This window comes from Seriola aureovittata, chromosome 3, assembly GCF_021018895.1.
Source record: "Seriola aureovittata isolate HTS-2021-v1 ecotype China chromosome 3, ASM2101889v1, whole genome shotgun sequence".
Taxonomy (NCBI): Eukaryota; Metazoa; Chordata; class Actinopteri; order Carangiformes; family Carangidae; genus Seriola; species Seriola aureovittata.
In genome coordinates this window covers 20,320,435-20,337,755 of record NC_079366.1, presented here as the reverse complement: position 1 = coordinate 20,337,755, position 17,321 = coordinate 20,320,435, and the positions used below count along the sequence as shown (strand labels likewise).

Sequence of the window (17,321 nt, the reverse complement as noted above, 5' to 3'; positions counted from 1 at the left end):
TCACGAATAACTCTGCATAAATATCTTTTTGGCTGATTTAAGCAGTTTTCTTCTTCTGGAAAGCGTCTTTTATACACTACTTTGTCGCACAAAATTGACGTCGACGATCACGTTCACTCAGCTGTTCCCATCACATCGAAGAGGCAGGAAAGGATTTCATTTAAAAATATATTTTGTTATTTTAATTCCTTCAAGTTCAATCTGTCGACATAACTATGCAGCCTTCCTGTTAAGCGTGAGTACATACATTTCTTCGGGGCAGTGCACATTACATGATTGTTAATAAGGCAATAATATTCATAACTTAGCTACATACACCGTGGGTTTAGCACAGTGTGTTTTCTTTCCCGAAGTTGCTATGCATCTCAACTGTATGATGTAAATATGTTGTAATTACAATGACAGCGTCAACCTGTCACCTGCTCTAACGACAGTCTTTGCCTCAGACAACGTTAACACATTTATAAGCTTTAAGCAGTTTTAATGTTTTTAGCTAACACTGGATGGAATATGTGGGAAGCTGGATTTTCATATACCCCATTGTGCTGATGATAAGAATGCTCCTGTCATTCATAGTCATGTGTATTATCTCATATTATTCATGCATTGTATTGAAGACTCTCTTTCCCGTCCTCAGTGCTTCAAGCCAGTGGCAGGATGAGGCCCCTCAAAGACGCTCAGCTGGGGGCCTTCACCTTCTTTGCCTCAGCTCTCCCTCATGATGTGTGTGGGAGCAATGGTCTCCCTCTCACACCCAACTCCATCAAAATCCTGGGACGCTTTCAGATCCTCAAGACCATCACTCATCCCAGACTCTGCCAATATGTGGACATCTCCAGAGGGAAACATGGTATGACTTTCTGTCTTGCCCTTTGGTAGAGGTCTAATGATGTTGTCCTTCCATTGCATCACATATCATATTATTTCATTTTTCAGTTAGAGATATTCTGTCCTTGATGTGTACTCTCACTGAACTTATCCAAAACATACATGACCTTTTTTATTTGAGCAATCAAGGTAGAAATGTCTCTCTAAGCCAACACTCTAGTCTTGTTTTATCCTGTTTCATCTTGTTGCTGTTCGTTCCTGATGTGGAATGCATGTTTGCCGTGTTTCACTGAGTCTGTTGTTGAAAGCTTTGCATTTACAAAAGGTGGACACAATAACATTGTGTCGGACTGCAGTTTTTGCAGTTCAACAAAACCATATGACAGCCCGTTAAATTATTATAAAGTCTTAGTCAAAACTTCTATGACACAGTGTCAAAAAACACACATGCTTACTAATTATAAATAACTATCAATAAATGTTTCCTAACTCAGTTGCATTTCTTTACTTTGGTTTCTTCTTCTCCTTGTTTTATAGAACGGCTGATTGTTGTTGCTGAACACTATGAAAGCAGTTTAAGCGATTTCCAAAAACAGGGGAAAACTGCCTGGTGAGATTGTCATTACACACCTTTGTTAACCATTCAGCTGTAATTAGAGTAAATGTCACGAACCGAAAGTCCACTTTCACTGGTGAGCAGTTATTGCTAAACCTTCTAGTGTTGATAAACTATGTGATGTGTAAATGATGGGCAGGGAAATTGTATGCATTAACCTTGCCATCTACTGGCAGAGGTTAGGTTTGCATAATAACAAGAGTCTATTGAGATTTTCATACTTGGGTGTTTAAAATGTAGATATATTCTCCCACATATCTCTTCTCTGACCCAGTCAGCCCCTGACCCTCAAAAAGGTTTGACACACAAGTGTGTCTGTGTTTGTGTTAGCCCAGAGAAGGTGCTGCAGATAGCCTTTGAGGTCCTTGAAGGTCTGGAGTTCATGAACAAACATGGTATGGTGCACAGAGCCCTCAGCGGACACAATGTGCTGATGGACTGCAAGGTACCGTTTCCCTCAAATTGAGCTGTTTTATGTACAGTATGTCTGAATGTCTGTCCATTACTGTCACTCTAAAATGGTTTTTTTCTTTGTAGGGGAATGTCAAGCTGGCAAAGTTTGGCCTTTATCACATGACTAATCATGGGGCTGATGTAGATTTTCCCATTGGGTACGTCTTTTTTCTCCTCATTTATCACAGTGAAAGGTTCATTAATGCTCTTCTGGAACTCTCCAGCTGGTTGGACTGAGCTGTCTGTTCAGGGTCGAAGGTTCACTTGTATCTGTTTGATGTTAGTCAGATAATGGAAAAAGGCAATTGACCATAACATTGATGCATAATTGCTCATCCTTTTTCATAGAAACCAGGTTTTGGGGCATCAAAATTGCTTCCTGGTTGAGGAACTGTAACCGATTGTTGGACTTTTATCCTAATCCAAAGGCCTTTGTGTTCTACCAAGTATCTCTGTGTAATATCCTTTTGCAAATTGAAAAGAGGAATGGTGGCATGTGCCCAGAATTTTCAGCAAAACATCTGGATGGAAAATGTAATGAATGTAACTGTCAAACAGTAATGTGTGTTTTTAGGAATAACTTTACATACATCTCCTAATGACAAAGATGTGAACAACGTGATTATTTTACATAGTTATTATTGTGTAACTTGAATCAGCACTGTTTAGATTGGATTAAGTATTTGCTATGTGTTATTCAGAGGCTGACAAAGTAATGTGCTACTCTTTTCTGTGATCTTGACCTCAGATACCCATCATACCTTGCTCCAGAGGTGATCGCTCAGGGCTCTTTCCACCCTAGTGACCCTTCCCATGATGAATCACCTCTGCCCTCAGGACCCAAGACTGATGTCTGGTCACTTGGGGTGTTGCTCTTTGAATTGTGTGCAGTAAGAGTCCAACAAATACTATTATAAACATTCAAACCAGGCTTTTTATGCTGTTTGGGTTTTGCCTGAATTTCATGCGCTGTGGATCATCTTCACCTTAAAATCGAATGCTGTGAATCTGTTACAGGGCAGACGACTGCTGCAGAATATTGATATAAGCGAGAGATTGAAATTCATTCTAACCTTGGGTAAGTGAAAAGGGCGTAATTATTTTAAGTACTGAGCAATATGCTCTTAAGCTCAATTAGGCTGACGCTGTGATATTGTCATTCTCAGGTTGCATGGATGACATTGTCACTGTCCTTGCAGAGGAACATGGATGCCTGGATACAATTAAGGTAGTAAAAATCATTGACTGCCTCAGTCTTAGTCATAGATGAAGGTTTTTTTAATTGATAGTCGTGTTTAATGGCATTTAGTAAGGAAAGAGCCATTACAGCAGAATCAGGTCACATTATTGACATTGCGATATTATCTGTACCTGTAGTGTCTGTACCTGAACTAAGGGATTGTATTAAACACTCAATTGGCAGTTTGTTAGGTACACTTAGCTAAAACTAATGTGGTGTAATGCAGCAGTAATGCAGTAAATCCTCCTTTCATGACGGTTATGTTTCACACAGGATGTAGTTTTAGTATTGCTTTATGCAGAGAGTTGTCTGTTATTTAGCATAGCCTGTTTATTATATCTGGGATGGACAAAATAAGAGGCACACCTGCTATTGTAATGTACTACAATTCAACAGCACCTCAGAATCTGACAGAACATTTGATGCCAACTTTACTTGACCTAATGATACTTGTCATTTTCATATAGATACGGTTAGTACTCAAAAGTGTTGATGTTTGATATCCAGCCCTGTAATAAATAGATTTTGTAGGTGTTTCCAAATGATCTGGGTTATTTGTATGTAAGCACTGTCTTGTGTCACTCACCAATCCCCAGTGCTGACTATATATACAAATGTAATCATTTCCAGTAAGTCAGAATTACACAGTACTTTTTTATTGTTTTTAAACATATTCATTCACATAGATCAAGTTTCAAAGGTTTGTGGAAACACTTTTAAATCTCTCTTGATTTAGATTATTTGCAGTTTATATGGGATCTGTCTGTATTCTGTCATTATATGTATTATGTGTATTGTCATTTTTACAGGAGCTGCCTGAGAACGTTGTGGAGTTATTAAGGAAATGCTTGACCTTTCTCCCAACCAAAAGGTAAATACACTCTCTGTTTGATGTCATATCCTGTTGGAGGACATTGGCCGCTTAGTTTCCAAAACACTTTGGTTACATATGTTATGAAGTAGTTGCACAGCGTACATGTCAGAGAGGATTCCAGCACGCTAAAACCAACAAGTTGTATGATACCAGAATAAACAGAAGCAAGTTATTGGCTGACGCTGTGAGAAACAGCTTTTATGACTTAATATAGTAGTTTCTACAATGGGTTTTTTTTTCTTTTACAAAATTACAGTTTAAAGGAACATACATGTTTTTGGATATGTTGCTGTTATGACCAGGAAGTCTTTGCGTGTATCCTCCAGGCCAACCCCTGCGGAGCTGCTGGGCGACCCCGTGTTCAGTGGGGTCTCGTGCCGCTATACGCCCTTCCAGAAGCCTGTTAGCCTGTTCTCCTCTTCCCTGCGCTGTGCACATCTGGAGCTTCCAGAAGACATCAGTGACCTTTGCAAAGGTCTGCCCGAACTACACCCAACTGTGCAGTGCATGCACAGCATGAACACTGTTGTTGATGAGTTGAAGTTGATGATCTTGAAGTAGCTTTAATTGGGCGTGTCAGCATCAGTTTTGACAGTAGTAGCAGAGAGATTTGTCAAGAAGGGTCAAAACATCTCCTCTAACTGGGAGAATCCTCTTTAATATTGAAGATGTTTTTGATATCTCAAATAACCTTTAATCAAATCATCTTTTTCTTGTTTTTGAAAATAGAGTTTTGTACTTTTTTTATTCCAAGCACCAGACAGCTGGACTGAAAGATAATTGTATTAAATTTCAATACTAATCAGTTCCTTACTGCAGCTTCATTTGTATTTTTGCATGTTATGACATTGTACATTTGCTCCTGCCTCTTATTTCAAGAAATTGCACATAATTTAGTTTGTTTCATTCTAAAAGCTGTGAAACCTACTGAATGTCAAGGGTACCTAACATTAAACAGGGTTAAAAAATGAAAGGCACACAGGGACTATCTTGTGGATAGGAGATACACTGAGCATTCAGCATGAGCACAGGTGTCAGATGAAATGTCATAAGTTAAATTTATTGCTGTGATATTCTTAAAAGAGTACACCACTGACTGAGTATTTCTTGATGTCATGAATTCTTAATTCAACTTGCTGATACTGCACCACCTGTGCCTGTGGGGAGGTGTTTACTGATGTGTGTGTGTGTGTGTGTGTGTGTGTGCGCGCTATTAGACGATGATGAAGACTACCTGTCAGAGCGGGCCATAGATGAGGTGTACCATCTGTGGTGTCTGGCTGGGGGAGACCTTGAGAAGGAGCTGACCAATAAGGAGATCATACAGTCCAAACCTCCAATCTGCACACTGCCCAAGTAAATCACACACATACATAAACACACACAAGTGCATTTGCTTGTTAATTTCATACTCACATATGGTTTTTATGTATTTATTTATTTGCTTATTTATTTTTATTTCATTTTTTTCTGCAGTTTTGTCCTGGAAGACGGGGAGTCATTCGGCCAGGGCAGGGATCGGAGTTTCTTATTAGATGACACAACAGTGACACTGTCTCTGTGCCAACTCAGAAATGTAAGACAACAAAAACATATACATGTACAATGTAAATCGAGGTATTGTGCATAAGGGTAGAAAGTGATACTCTGCATCCAGTACTTAGTGTTAAAGCCAATTTGAGAAGAAAGAAAATGAGCAAAGAATAGTTGATTCATTGATGAGTAGATCAAAATAAAATTAACTGGCAACTATTTTGATAATTTATTAATTGTTTCCGTTTTTTTAAGCTTTTCAAATTTGAGAATTTGATGCTTTTTCTCGTTTTACCATCACTGTAAACTGCGTATGTTTGGGTTTTGGACTGTTGGTCAGACGAAACAAGACATTTGAAGACGTCACCAGGGAAGCCGTGGACATTTGTCTGTGAATTCTGATGTTTATAGCGAATATACGTATATATAATAAATAAATTTCATTATTGTCAACTTGGAATTCTCTTCAATAAATAAGTGCTCGTTAATCACACATGTTGACAGAACTGTGCCATAAACAATGCAATATTTGTGTAGTTAAGTTTGTGAAATGTGCCCAGAAATGGGTGAAAAACACAGTTGGGCCGTGAATCTGGGTGTTTCGTAACAAGGTGTCTGCGTAACAGAACCTAGCATTAGTTTTTAAAAATGAGTTTCTCTCTGCCTTATCCAGAGACTGAAGGATGTAGCAGGAGAAGCCTATTACCCTCTGCTGGAAGACGAGTAAGCCATCTCCATCCTTAACCCACTGCTGTCATCCTCTCTTTCCTTGTCACTATTTTTCACGTCTCCCCATCATTTGTTTTGGCTTCAGTATTGTTACAGTCCTTTCTCCCTCTTTCAGACAGTCAAGTCTCTCCCAGTCTAACAGCAGCCATGAGCTGTCGGCCACCGTCACGCTGCCACTCATCATCCGTGAGAGAGACACAGAGTACCAACTCATCCGCATCATCCTCTTTGACAGGCTGCTCAAGGTCAGGGCTTCATACAAATTCATAAACACACACATGCACACACTTTTAAGTCGCAAGCACTGAACACGCACATGCGATGATGCGCACAGGAAAATGTTTTTACCAGTGCCATCCCAGTGCCTAAAAGTGCTCGAACCTTTCCTGTATTCAGAATAATTATTATTTAAACAGGTCATTGTTGAATTAAAACTGAGTGATGTATTCTTTGTTCAATGTTTTGTCTTTAGGCCTATCCTTACAAGAAGAACCTAATGTGGAAAGAGGCCAGAGTGGATATTCCCCCACTTGTTCGAGGACTGGCGTGGGCTGCGCTTCTGGGCATTGAGGTACGAGAGAAATGTATAGTCGTGTGTCGAGAAAATGCCGGGCTTTAACTTTGTTTCGGGCAGCCGCTTATCTTACTTTTTCACACAGGGAGACATCCAAGCCAAATATGAGACCATAGACAAGGATACTCCCATTCCAACTGACAGACAGGTAGCTGTTTTTTTTTCATTTTTAATGTACATAGCAGCAAAATCACTTATTTACATAACACTTTTTAAATTGAAATTTCCATCCAAGCATTTTGTCTCTCTCTCTCTGTGTGTGTGTGTGTGTGTGTGTGTGTGTGTGTGTGTGTGTGTGTGTGTGTGTGCGTGTGTGCGTGTGTGTGCGCGCATGTGCGTGTGTGCGCGCTTGGTGCATGTTTACAGATAGAGGTGGATATCCCACGCTGCCACCAGTATGATGAGCTGCTGTCTTCTCCTCAGGGCCACATCAAGTTCAGGCGTGTGTTGAAAGCCTGGGTGGTCTCTCACCCTGACCTGGTCTACTGGCAGGGTCAGTCGCTCCCCTGTCAGTCTCTTTCGCTGTCACACTCTCCCATGTCTTGGTCTCCATATCTCTCTCTCTCTCATTCTGTGTGTCTCTCTCTCTCTCTGTCTTGCTCTCTCTCTCTCCCATTTGCACGATTGCTCATTGTGCTTTACATGACTGGACACTAGATGGTGGTCATGTCATATCTTCTAAACTTTGCCCCCCAGGTACAACTGTGTGACCTTACAGCAAAGTTATTATTATGAACTGTTTTGATTTTCTTTTCATTTCAGGTTTGGATTCACTTTGTGCTCCATTCCTTTATTTGAATTTCAACAATGAAGGTAAGACTTGTTAAATAGCTCAGCACTATTACTGCTCCATGTTTTTATCTCAACCTTCATTCTTATGTCCTACTCCTCACAGCCCTGGCGTATGCCTGCATGTCTGCATTCATCCCCAAATACTTGTACAACTTTTTCCTGAAGGACAACTCTCATGTCATCCAAGGTGAGATATACTACTTCTTGTGTATGGAAAAGTCGTTTCTGCTCTACTGTGTTTTGCACATTGATAAAGTACTGTGATCTGAAAAACACTGTATTTCTTGTTTTGTTCTGATTGTAATACGTTTTACAGATTTTTCGATATCACCTGTTTCCACTTCAGAAATCCAGTGATGTTGAGCTAATGTAGTCAACTGCCACTGGAAGTTAAATAATAAGTATTAAACATGGTCAGAGCATTCAGCTAAGTTCAAAAACAAATTAACATCTGCTGGCACAGAGCATCAGGCCGTCAGCTCAGTGTTGATTAAATTTTGGCTCCATGTTGCTCCTAAGCTGTGAAAACTAATTTCAGTCTGTCTTAATGGAGTTTGCAGCTGAGCCACATCATTTGGAGATAGGGAAACAAATGAAACCGCACAAGCCTGCAGAGAAATGTCACAAGCAATTCCTACGTGACTGATAAACAGCTACACCATACACCTCTTGAACTCTGTGGGGAATGTGGCTATTATCATTTCTTTCCACTGCTAGATGTCCTGGAAGGCTAGCTAATGTTTATCTGTCTGGTCAGAGCTCCTTTTGTTGACTTACAGTGTGAAGAATGGTGGTAGCACAACATTACGCTGCTTGAGTTTCCATTCGAAATGAACAGAGGCTAGTTTCCAAGGTTGCAGCAGCAGTCTACCTGCAACTTTTGAGGGTTTCTGACTTTTTTTTGTTTGTGAAAACCACAGAAAAGAAAAAGAAAACAGTCATAAAATCACCACTTTTCTCCACAGTTCTTTATCACGAGACAGAAAATGGTCCACTAAATTATCTTAAAGGATCAGATCTTATTGCATGAGCACAAGTTTATGTATTTTGCAATGCCTCTTGCTTTTTTCTCTTACTGTAAAGTCCTCCTTGCTCAAACTCACTTCGTTTCACGTTTTAGTGCACATGTGGCAGTAGAGTTTAAATAGATCTTTTGCCCTTTTGCCTGTGTTTCAGAGTACTTGACTGTCTTCTCTCAAATGATCGCCTTCCATGACCCAGAGCTAAGCAACCATCTAAATGAGATTGGCTTCATCCCAGATGTAAGTTATCAAGAGTGCAAGTGTCCTGTCAAACTGAGGATAACAACATTTGTCTTTTATTGCAAGTTTACCTTTAATGGGAACTCAAAGACAGTTAGAAATTATTCCAGTTTCTGGCTCTGCACCAGGGGCAAAGTAAATGACCATCCATAGATCACTATGTGTATTGTCATTGACATTTTTTGTTCCACATCCTCCTTTCCAGAATTTGTGGCCAGGGTCAAGTTCTCCCTATAGTCCACTGGTGATGATTTATACAACGACTAATGTCTGCCAGGCACACTTAATGATTGTCCTCTGCCAGACTTACCTTATTTCTCTTACTCTGTGCCACCTCTCCCTGCCCTTCACTTCCCTTCTTCCAGCTCTGCTCAGACAGTGACAAGGTTAAAGTCTCCACTGTCTCTCTAGGGTTTCAGTTAGTGTGCGGATGAATGTGTGTCACCTGTAGACCGGCCTCTGGGACATTACCCAATGAGAAGTGGGGTCTTTATCATAGAGGAGTCAGGGATCTAAGCCGCCCTCCTCCTGCTCGCAGTTTCTGACGCTGTAGCTCCTTTTATAAAGTGGTGCAAGTGAAGCTCCAAACTGTGCTTGTCTGTCATAATTTGTGTAGTAAAAAAAACAGAACATCAGGGAAGATACTTTGGCTTGTTGCACAAACGTTGCTTGTAGGTGTTGGTGCTATTTTTTTTTTTTTTTTTTTAAAACAAAACCACCCCTTGAACAGATGTCCCCTTGTGATTTAATATATTGGCTCTTCAGAGAAGAGCATTGTCTCATGATGCTAACCTGACAACTACTGCAAGCACTGTACTACCAGCAATGACTTGCCTCTCAAAGGAGACTCTGCATGCCTGTTTTCATTGTTAGGCCAGGATAATATTGGAACAAGCTTTGTTGATACAGCTTTTATGCTTGATGTCAATCCCAGTAATTAGACTTTACAGACCTTAAATCCCCTTTTCCTCTGTGAACTTCAGAGAACACTCTGAACTGTTGTTTTACTGAGGCAGTAAATCTGTCTGCCCTAAAAGACCAAATGCCACTGCAGAATGAAATGGATTTGATTTCCCATATATCCATACCAAAACATGGCTAGCTTAATACAGTTTGTCTTTTAGAAAAAAGACAAATCTTGTGCAAGCATGCAAAAACCACCAGTAATCTTTGGAAACACTGTGGCGTTCAAGGTCTCTGCTCCACTAATGCCATAGGCAGAGAGTCAGATTGCCTGTGGCCAGTGGTTTAATTCAGGCCATTTTCAATTTGGCCGCATCTCCTCTCCTGGGTCTGCCATTTACACCTACACTAATCCAATCTGGCTGGACTTGCAGTCCTGCTGCCAAGCTGTTGAGACTGAGGCTGGAACTCAGAGTGCAGTGGCTTACTCTTTTGCTCATCACTCCCGGGCGCAGAAGAGGGCGTCGGAACAGTCACTAGCTCCCCTGCAATTAGCTATCAATTAACTGGCTCAGATAAGCTCCAGAATTCCTGCTCCAGACCCTTTGCTGCTGAGCCACGGTGACAGTGGCCAACGATTGGCAGGTGTTAGACCGGGTGGTTAATGGTGGATTGTGTGTGTATGTGTACATTAGTAGGTGGGTGGTCTATAATTTCAGTTTTATGCATTTCCCCCAGGGGAGGTGCGGAATGTAGAGATGAAATAGGAGAGACGGTGAGAAGAGGGAGGGATGACAAAATTGGTGTAAAGAGATTCACTGTTAGATTTTCTCCCCATTGACTAATAACCAAACTCAGCAGTTTGCTCTTTATTGCCATTTCTGTTTCTCGGGGGCTGTAGAGATGTGCAGCCATGTGTGCTGCTTTTCTTAAAGACAGAAATCCCTCAAGTGAGAAAGCGGTTCATTCATCTCATTTGAGCAAATTGACATGCTGAATATTAAATACAAAGAGATGCTAAATTATCTCCTAAATGTGCTTATATCTTATTCTCTTTTTTTCTTCTGTTCTGTGCAGCTTTATGCTATTCCATGGTTCCTGACAATGTTTACACGTAAGTACCTTCTCTTTGTGCTCACAATGTGGATATGCATAATCCAAAACTCTGGTATTTTGAGTCTGCTTCAGTTAGAGTAACAATAAACGATACAGAAAAGGTCAGGTTCTCCAGTATGGACAAGTTAAGTAGGTTTTTGTGTGTTTTTTTTTTCTCTTGGTGACCTTTGTTCCAGCTGTTAATTAATTCCAGTCCTAAGGGAAAAGGACTTGAAAGCTCAGTCCTGCGCTACCTGAGATTTTTACCAGCACATCTTTATTCATCTGTAATATGTATCTAACGGAATAAGTTCAAAAATCCCATCATAAAGCTGATAAGTCAGCTGCTCGCAGCAATTTTTCTCCTCCATGTGGGAAAAGATCAGAAAGCCAAATACCAGAGCACCAGAGGGGTTATTGTTATCACATCAGTTATCATTGCTCAGCTGATCCATCACAGGATCCACTGTGACAATAACAAATTCATGTTTCACATACAGTTGTTCTACTGAGTTAAATTTGAAATTAAGAATCTTTAATATTTACTCATATAAAGTAGTTAGATAATTTTGAGTTGCTTTACATATACAAAAAATATGTAATAATAATACCTAGTTTAAACTTCCTCAAAGTATATAAAGCAGTCCAACTACAACATTAAAGTTCTGCTCACATGTTTTACACTTTTCAGTGTTTCATTTGATGTGTTGATCCACATGAAGATATATTTGTGGTTTTAAGTACCAAAAACCATCTCAGTGTAGTTTTATATATCCTCTCTCAGGCTTCTCTCTGGAGCTCCAGACAACAGCTCGGTGAGCCAATCAAAAGAGAGGCTCTGAGCTCCTCCTCTGGTTGACTGTTTTCTGAGTGATCTAATAAAAATATAGCAGATTTCAGGTAACCATTCAGAGATGCCAGATCCTGCAAAGTTGGATGGTGAGTCCAGTGGGCGGGGCTTGGGGCATGGCTGAAGGTGGTGACTGCTTTGTTGTGACATTACAAAATCACAGAAGTCCTGACGGCTTGTTTTAAGGCTCAGTCTCTGAATACTTTCTGTGTGTATTTCTCTGTGGACTGGGAGCTTTGATACTTTCACAGTATTAATATAGAAGCTAAACCTGCTTTATAATCGAAATAGACACGGAAATCTCACTTTATACAATGTGGGACCTTTAATGCATAAATAATAATCATCGGTTCTGATGAGTACTTTTACTTCTGATACTTTAAGTACAGTGTGTTGCCAACCGTTTTGTTTAATGGAGTATTTGTTTAGTTTTATATTTCAACCTTTACTTGACTAAATGACCTGAAACTATCTCCCACCACCATAAAGCTGTGTCATTGATAAATATATAAAAATTAAGGAAAGTCAATTCCTATGTAAGGTAATGCACCTGTGATGTCTCTCTTAAGACATTGTTATGCACCAAAATCCAAAATTCCAGGCTAGAAATGGATGGTGGACATTATATTGTAGTGTTTTAAAATTCAAGGGTCTTTTGTATGCAGATACATGTCTGTTCCAAGTGTCACGTCTCTGTGACTCTGTGACTAAACAGAAAGGCGAAACTGAGCTGTAGTCTTTACAGGCTTATTATAGCGCTCCCTATGGAGCAGTCTGCACCATTCTCTGCATCCAAGTAGTGACTCACTGAGACTATCAATGTAGGAAAGTAGAAATATAACACCCAATTGTGTGGAGATATTTGTGGAAATACAGTATAAAAGCAATTGTGGGTGTTGTCATCACACAGCTTATTCAGAAATATTGATTACAACGTCATGATTTTACAGTCAGCTGAAAATGACCAATTAATTTATTCTAACCTGCAGCTCATGAAAATGATGTTTGAGTTGATATTATAAAAAAAGGAAAAAAATCCAGCATGTCTAAGATACACGGGTAGGATGTGGCAGACAAAATCAATTCCAGGCGCTCACTTCCAGGATAGTAACAATAAAAAGCCTATAATAAATATGGATTTAAAACATTATAAAAATTCATCAACACTTATCAGCAAGCGTGTTTTCCTCAGGAGAACCTGGAGGATGGCATGATGTATTTCTGTAACGTAAGATGCCCATGTTTATTGAATACTTATTTATTTTTACTATCTAGATGCCATAAATTGAATTTTGCATCCTACCCATGAATCTTTTCCCTCGCCTAGTATAACTAAGAGTGCATATTGGTCAGGAAAAAAACTCCTGCTGCTTGTTCTTTTCTTTTTTTTTTCTTTTTTTGTCTCAAAATTTTAAAGCTTTAAAAAAAAAAAAAAAAAAAAAAAAAAAAAAGAATCAACAAAGGCAAAAACAAATATTTGAGGAGCTGCTGAGGACCTTCTGGCAGACTATGAGAAGATTCGTTCATACACTCAGCAAAAAGCTCCTCTCTAAAAGAATCCTTTACAGCAGCCCGGAAGTATCCTGCTGCCTCCTGCGTCACGCTTGGGATGTTCAGCTTCTGTTGAGACTTACAGGCTTCTATTGTGAGAGTTGAAAATGGTTGATTCAGCTAGTCATCTAGTTAACATTAGTTCAGTAAAGTCATTACAGTTGCGGGTCACTATGGTGGTGATTGGGGTTCATTTTAGATATTGATGATAGCTAGATCCATATTCTTGCAGGACACATTCAGATTATGTTTTACTGTCCAAAATGTAAACTTGAATAAAGTTTTGTATTATTTTTTGACCGTGTAGAAGCTGCGATTCTAAACGATTTGATTAAAATTGACAGGTAGGAGTCATATGATTTCTGAGTTCTGTCTAGTTTTAGCAAAACTGTTGAATAAGGGGTTTTATCGAAAACTTCCAACCCTTTGCTTATTAGTTGAGACTGAAATATGAGCATCATGTATGAATTCTTTTCCCCTTCTGCGCTGCATGAGAGCTACATAAAGGTTTTATTTTGGCTGCTTCTCAGGGTGCGGTTTGTCAGGTGATGGCAGCATTACGCTTTTATCTTTCACTGAGCGCAGCTGGAGCTCTGAAATATGAGCATATGAACAGAGGTTACAGATCATTGCTACAAATTAAATTATATGCAATTAACCTTTGTGTCTTATAGGTGCAACCCCATCATACACTATAACTTGAATAACTTTTTGCCTTCTTGGTGTAACTTTGCTCGTCTGCAGACTCTTACACATAGAACACATGTGATTTACACTAATTGTAGCCAGATTAATCTTGACGTACTCTGTCCATTGATTTATCTGAACCCTGCACTTGGCAGTGGGATATTTCATTCCTCAGTTACACACTCACACAGAGACCACTCCTGAGGTAGAGGGTGGGAGGTGTGACCCTTTTACCCCTTATCCTCCCCCTGAGGCAGTGCGTGAGTCCAGTATTCAGGAGGTGCACCCCTCTGACTGCTAATGTCCCCAATCCAATATGAGACAAGGTTGGAGGGTCATCTTCCATTCACACATAGACACGCACACACTCAAACACACTGCCTGTCACTCACATGCACCAGTCTGCTCAGCTGACTGCTAATGTGGCGCCGACCCTCCGAGGCATTTTCTCACCCCTCTTGCTCTCTCAGCCTGCCTCACCACACTCACACTCTTCCCACCCACACACGTCTACTGCTGAGCATCCACGTTAACGGTTGGCGTTAACGAATGGTGATATGATATAACCAGGTGGACAGTGCTGGTTCTCATGCATAAATCTCAATAGGGAGGAAACATAAAATTTTCAAATCCTGAGAGGAATATGACTGAAATAATAACTGCACTGGGATGCATTATCAGGATGTGGTTTTATTTGGCTCGAAATAACCTGTGCAGGTTCCTTGCTCTGAAGCTCTTCAGCCCCCTGATGTTCTTCCTGTCATTTTTCCACAACAACACCCACCTAAAAACATTTTCCCAGCTGCCTCCCCCACATCAAATATCCCTCTAGGCAACCTTGCCAATGCACAATTTTGCTTAGTGAGCTTCCCATTTTGAAGCCATAGAGCCATGCTAAGTAAATATACTATGCACATGCAAATCATACTCATTATGTACTGAGTGATTCGCCATTTTACACTGCGTGCACATTGAATGCTGTTGTCCTGCTTGCAGGATCCTATTGTGCAGCCCTCGAGAGATTTGTCCTCTCAGACACACTTGTTTTTAGTCGTTTTGTAAAATGTTGCCTTCTTTTGTTTATTTCTCCACCTGCCATACAGATGTGTTTCCACTGCACAAGATCTTCCACCTGTGGGACACGTTGCTGCTGGGTAACTCTTCTTTCCCCTTCTGTATCGGTGTGGCCATACTGCAGCAACTCAGGGATCGTCTCCTGGCTAATGGCTTCAATGAATGCATCCTGCTCTTCTCTGACCTGCCAGGTGAGAATATGAGCTGGTAGTTACATCTTTGTATGTTCACTGTCTTTTGGGCTTGTTTACCTTCTACATGCCTTAAGCTGTAGTACCTCGGTGGTTATAAACAAAATCACACCGAAATACTTTTCCCTGCCTTCCCTAAACCTGACTTGAAGGTTGCCCGACTGCAACAGAAAGTGGTATTTGCAGGATGCCGTGTTTCATTCCTGGGAGTACTAATGTGTGCTGATGTGTCTGAGTTAATGATATCCTCAAAGCAGGCAGCTCTGCACTCCTACACAGACATACTCCCTCCTTGATGTGCTCTAGGCATGTCTCACTTTGCTCTGCATCCTTCAAACAGTCAACAACTGCACCCTGGGAATTGTCTGCCACTGAAATCATAACCTCTGTGGTCCTCCAGTGTTTCCATCAACTCTCATCTTCATTGTCAAGTCCATCTTTAGTCTGTGAGGGGCATTTGGACACGCCGATACAATATTCATTAAAGAAAGTTGTTGCTGTTGGGTTCTTTAGTGCTATTAGACATGCACCTGAGAGGCTAAGTCAGACTTTTTCAACTCTCAACCACAAATGCAGGATTACTCATGCAAGAAATGGAGATAGAGGGTTAGCATGTATATGTGAGACTAACAGGCTGCCTGAGGCATCTACCTGATTTGCAAGTTAAAGACCCTGAGTTTGTATTAAAAACTGCACTTAAACAGATAGGTGTAATGATGGGAAATGACACTGGCAAAAAGAGTAGAGTAGGAAATGGGTGTAATCCACCTTAAGAAACGTCACACGTGACACACCTGCGTCTGTTTTTTTTTCTACACTCATTAGCAAACATGGCACACATTGCGAATTATAGTTCTTTAACTTCTCATTATGCTGCATTAGGGAAATATCCCTGCGGTGCAAAAATAAGGTGTGGGAGGAAGTGGGTGGGGTGGGGTGGTAAATACTGAAATATAGTCTTTTAACTCAGCAGTACAGTTGTTAATCCCTGCAGGTTTTTAGTGTAATACAGGCAAGAGGAGCAATTCGGCCTCCTTTCTTAAATAAGACACAGAGGGAGGGCCGACAAATCAAGGAGGAATTCGGAGGCTTGATTGTAATCATACGGGGTTGATGGAAATGCATACTTATTAGCTTTGCTCTGTTGGTTACATGTATTTTTTAAATATTTTTAACAGACTGACTCCTGCTCCAAGGGGTTTATAAAGTCATATAGGCAGACACTGACACGTTGTCCCCGGGATTTCGCTGTTTTTGTCGACTGTATATGCCACAGAGAGTGAAGACTCCTAACAGTGTCTCTTAATATGTGCCCACTTTACTGCTCCTTTTCACTTGCACAAAGCAATTACTTGAGCGAAGTATTGGTGACATAAAATCCAAGAGCAGCATTCATAATGTATGTCTTCAGAATGTACCTCTCTGTGCCTGAGGGATAGCTCAAACAATTTCCTTTTAAAACTCTATTTCCAAATGCTGCTTAGCCCTCTTTTTTTTTTAGCTGAAAGGCAGAATGACATTGGGGTTTTAAAACCAACAGAGACAGGGACGATTTGTCCAAACGGGTATACCGGAGTACTCTGTAAACTAAGCCCAGCAGCCTCCCCTTCTGCCTAAATTCAGTGCTGCCATACTTCACTGTGCTTTACTGCCCAGGTCCAACAGATTCATGTGATTGAGGCGGAGGGGAAAAGGAGAGCCAGTTCTCCTTATAAAGGTAAAATATGTTGGCCTAGAGCTGCAGTCAGCTTCTTTGGCAAGATTTCCTGGGAGAGGCAGCTTCTGCCAGCCCGTTTCTGTATATCTCTGCCAACCTCATTATCGCAGCTTGTGTATACCTGGGTAGTTACAGTGTCGTATCTGGCAGTCTCTCTTAAACTATATTAGGAATGAATCCTGGGCTGTAGAGTGACCTCAAACAGGACTTGTTTACTTAAGCTTCCAGCATGTTCTGGTCCACACTCCAGATAGTTTTATATAACTTGTTACAGACACAGGCTGCTAAATCCAATCAAGTACCAAACAGTTCAGCACAGCATTTATCACCTCTGCTAAATGACAGTAGGGGT

At 40.5% G+C, this 17,321-nt stretch overlaps 1 protein-coding gene across 1 annotated transcript in view; it reads left to right on the top strand.

Moving 5' to 3' along the window:
• Window positions 1–79: 79 nt before the first annotated feature.
• Window positions 80–17,321, top strand: part of tbck (TBC1 domain containing kinase) — a 47,692-nt gene continuing 30,450 nt past the window's right edge. The window contains exons 1-22 of the mRNA XM_056371599.1: window positions 80–235; window positions 638–850; window positions 1,366–1,438; window positions 1,775–1,889; window positions 1,982–2,055; window positions 2,646–2,787; window positions 2,915–2,975; window positions 3,064–3,125; window positions 3,947–4,008; window positions 4,338–4,486; window positions 5,229–5,367; window positions 5,488–5,587; window positions 6,218–6,267; window positions 6,389–6,518; window positions 6,746–6,844; window positions 6,933–6,995; window positions 7,214–7,340; window positions 7,610–7,660; window positions 7,743–7,826; window positions 8,816–8,901; window positions 10,882–10,918; window positions 15,091–15,252. Coding sequence (XP_056227574.1) covers window positions 658–850; window positions 1,366–1,438; window positions 1,775–1,889; window positions 1,982–2,055; window positions 2,646–2,787; window positions 2,915–2,975; window positions 3,064–3,125; window positions 3,947–4,008; window positions 4,338–4,486; window positions 5,229–5,367; window positions 5,488–5,587; window positions 6,218–6,267; window positions 6,389–6,518; window positions 6,746–6,844; window positions 6,933–6,995; window positions 7,214–7,340; window positions 7,610–7,660; window positions 7,743–7,826; window positions 8,816–8,901; window positions 10,882–10,918; window positions 15,091–15,252 — 2,059 coding nt within the window. The 5' untranslated portion in view covers window positions 80–235; window positions 638–657. The remainder of the gene's footprint in view (window positions 236–637; window positions 851–1,365; window positions 1,439–1,774; window positions 1,890–1,981; window positions 2,056–2,645; window positions 2,788–2,914; window positions 2,976–3,063; window positions 3,126–3,946; window positions 4,009–4,337; window positions 4,487–5,228; window positions 5,368–5,487; window positions 5,588–6,217; window positions 6,268–6,388; window positions 6,519–6,745; window positions 6,845–6,932; window positions 6,996–7,213; window positions 7,341–7,609; window positions 7,661–7,742; window positions 7,827–8,815; window positions 8,902–10,881; window positions 10,919–15,090; window positions 15,253–17,321) is intronic.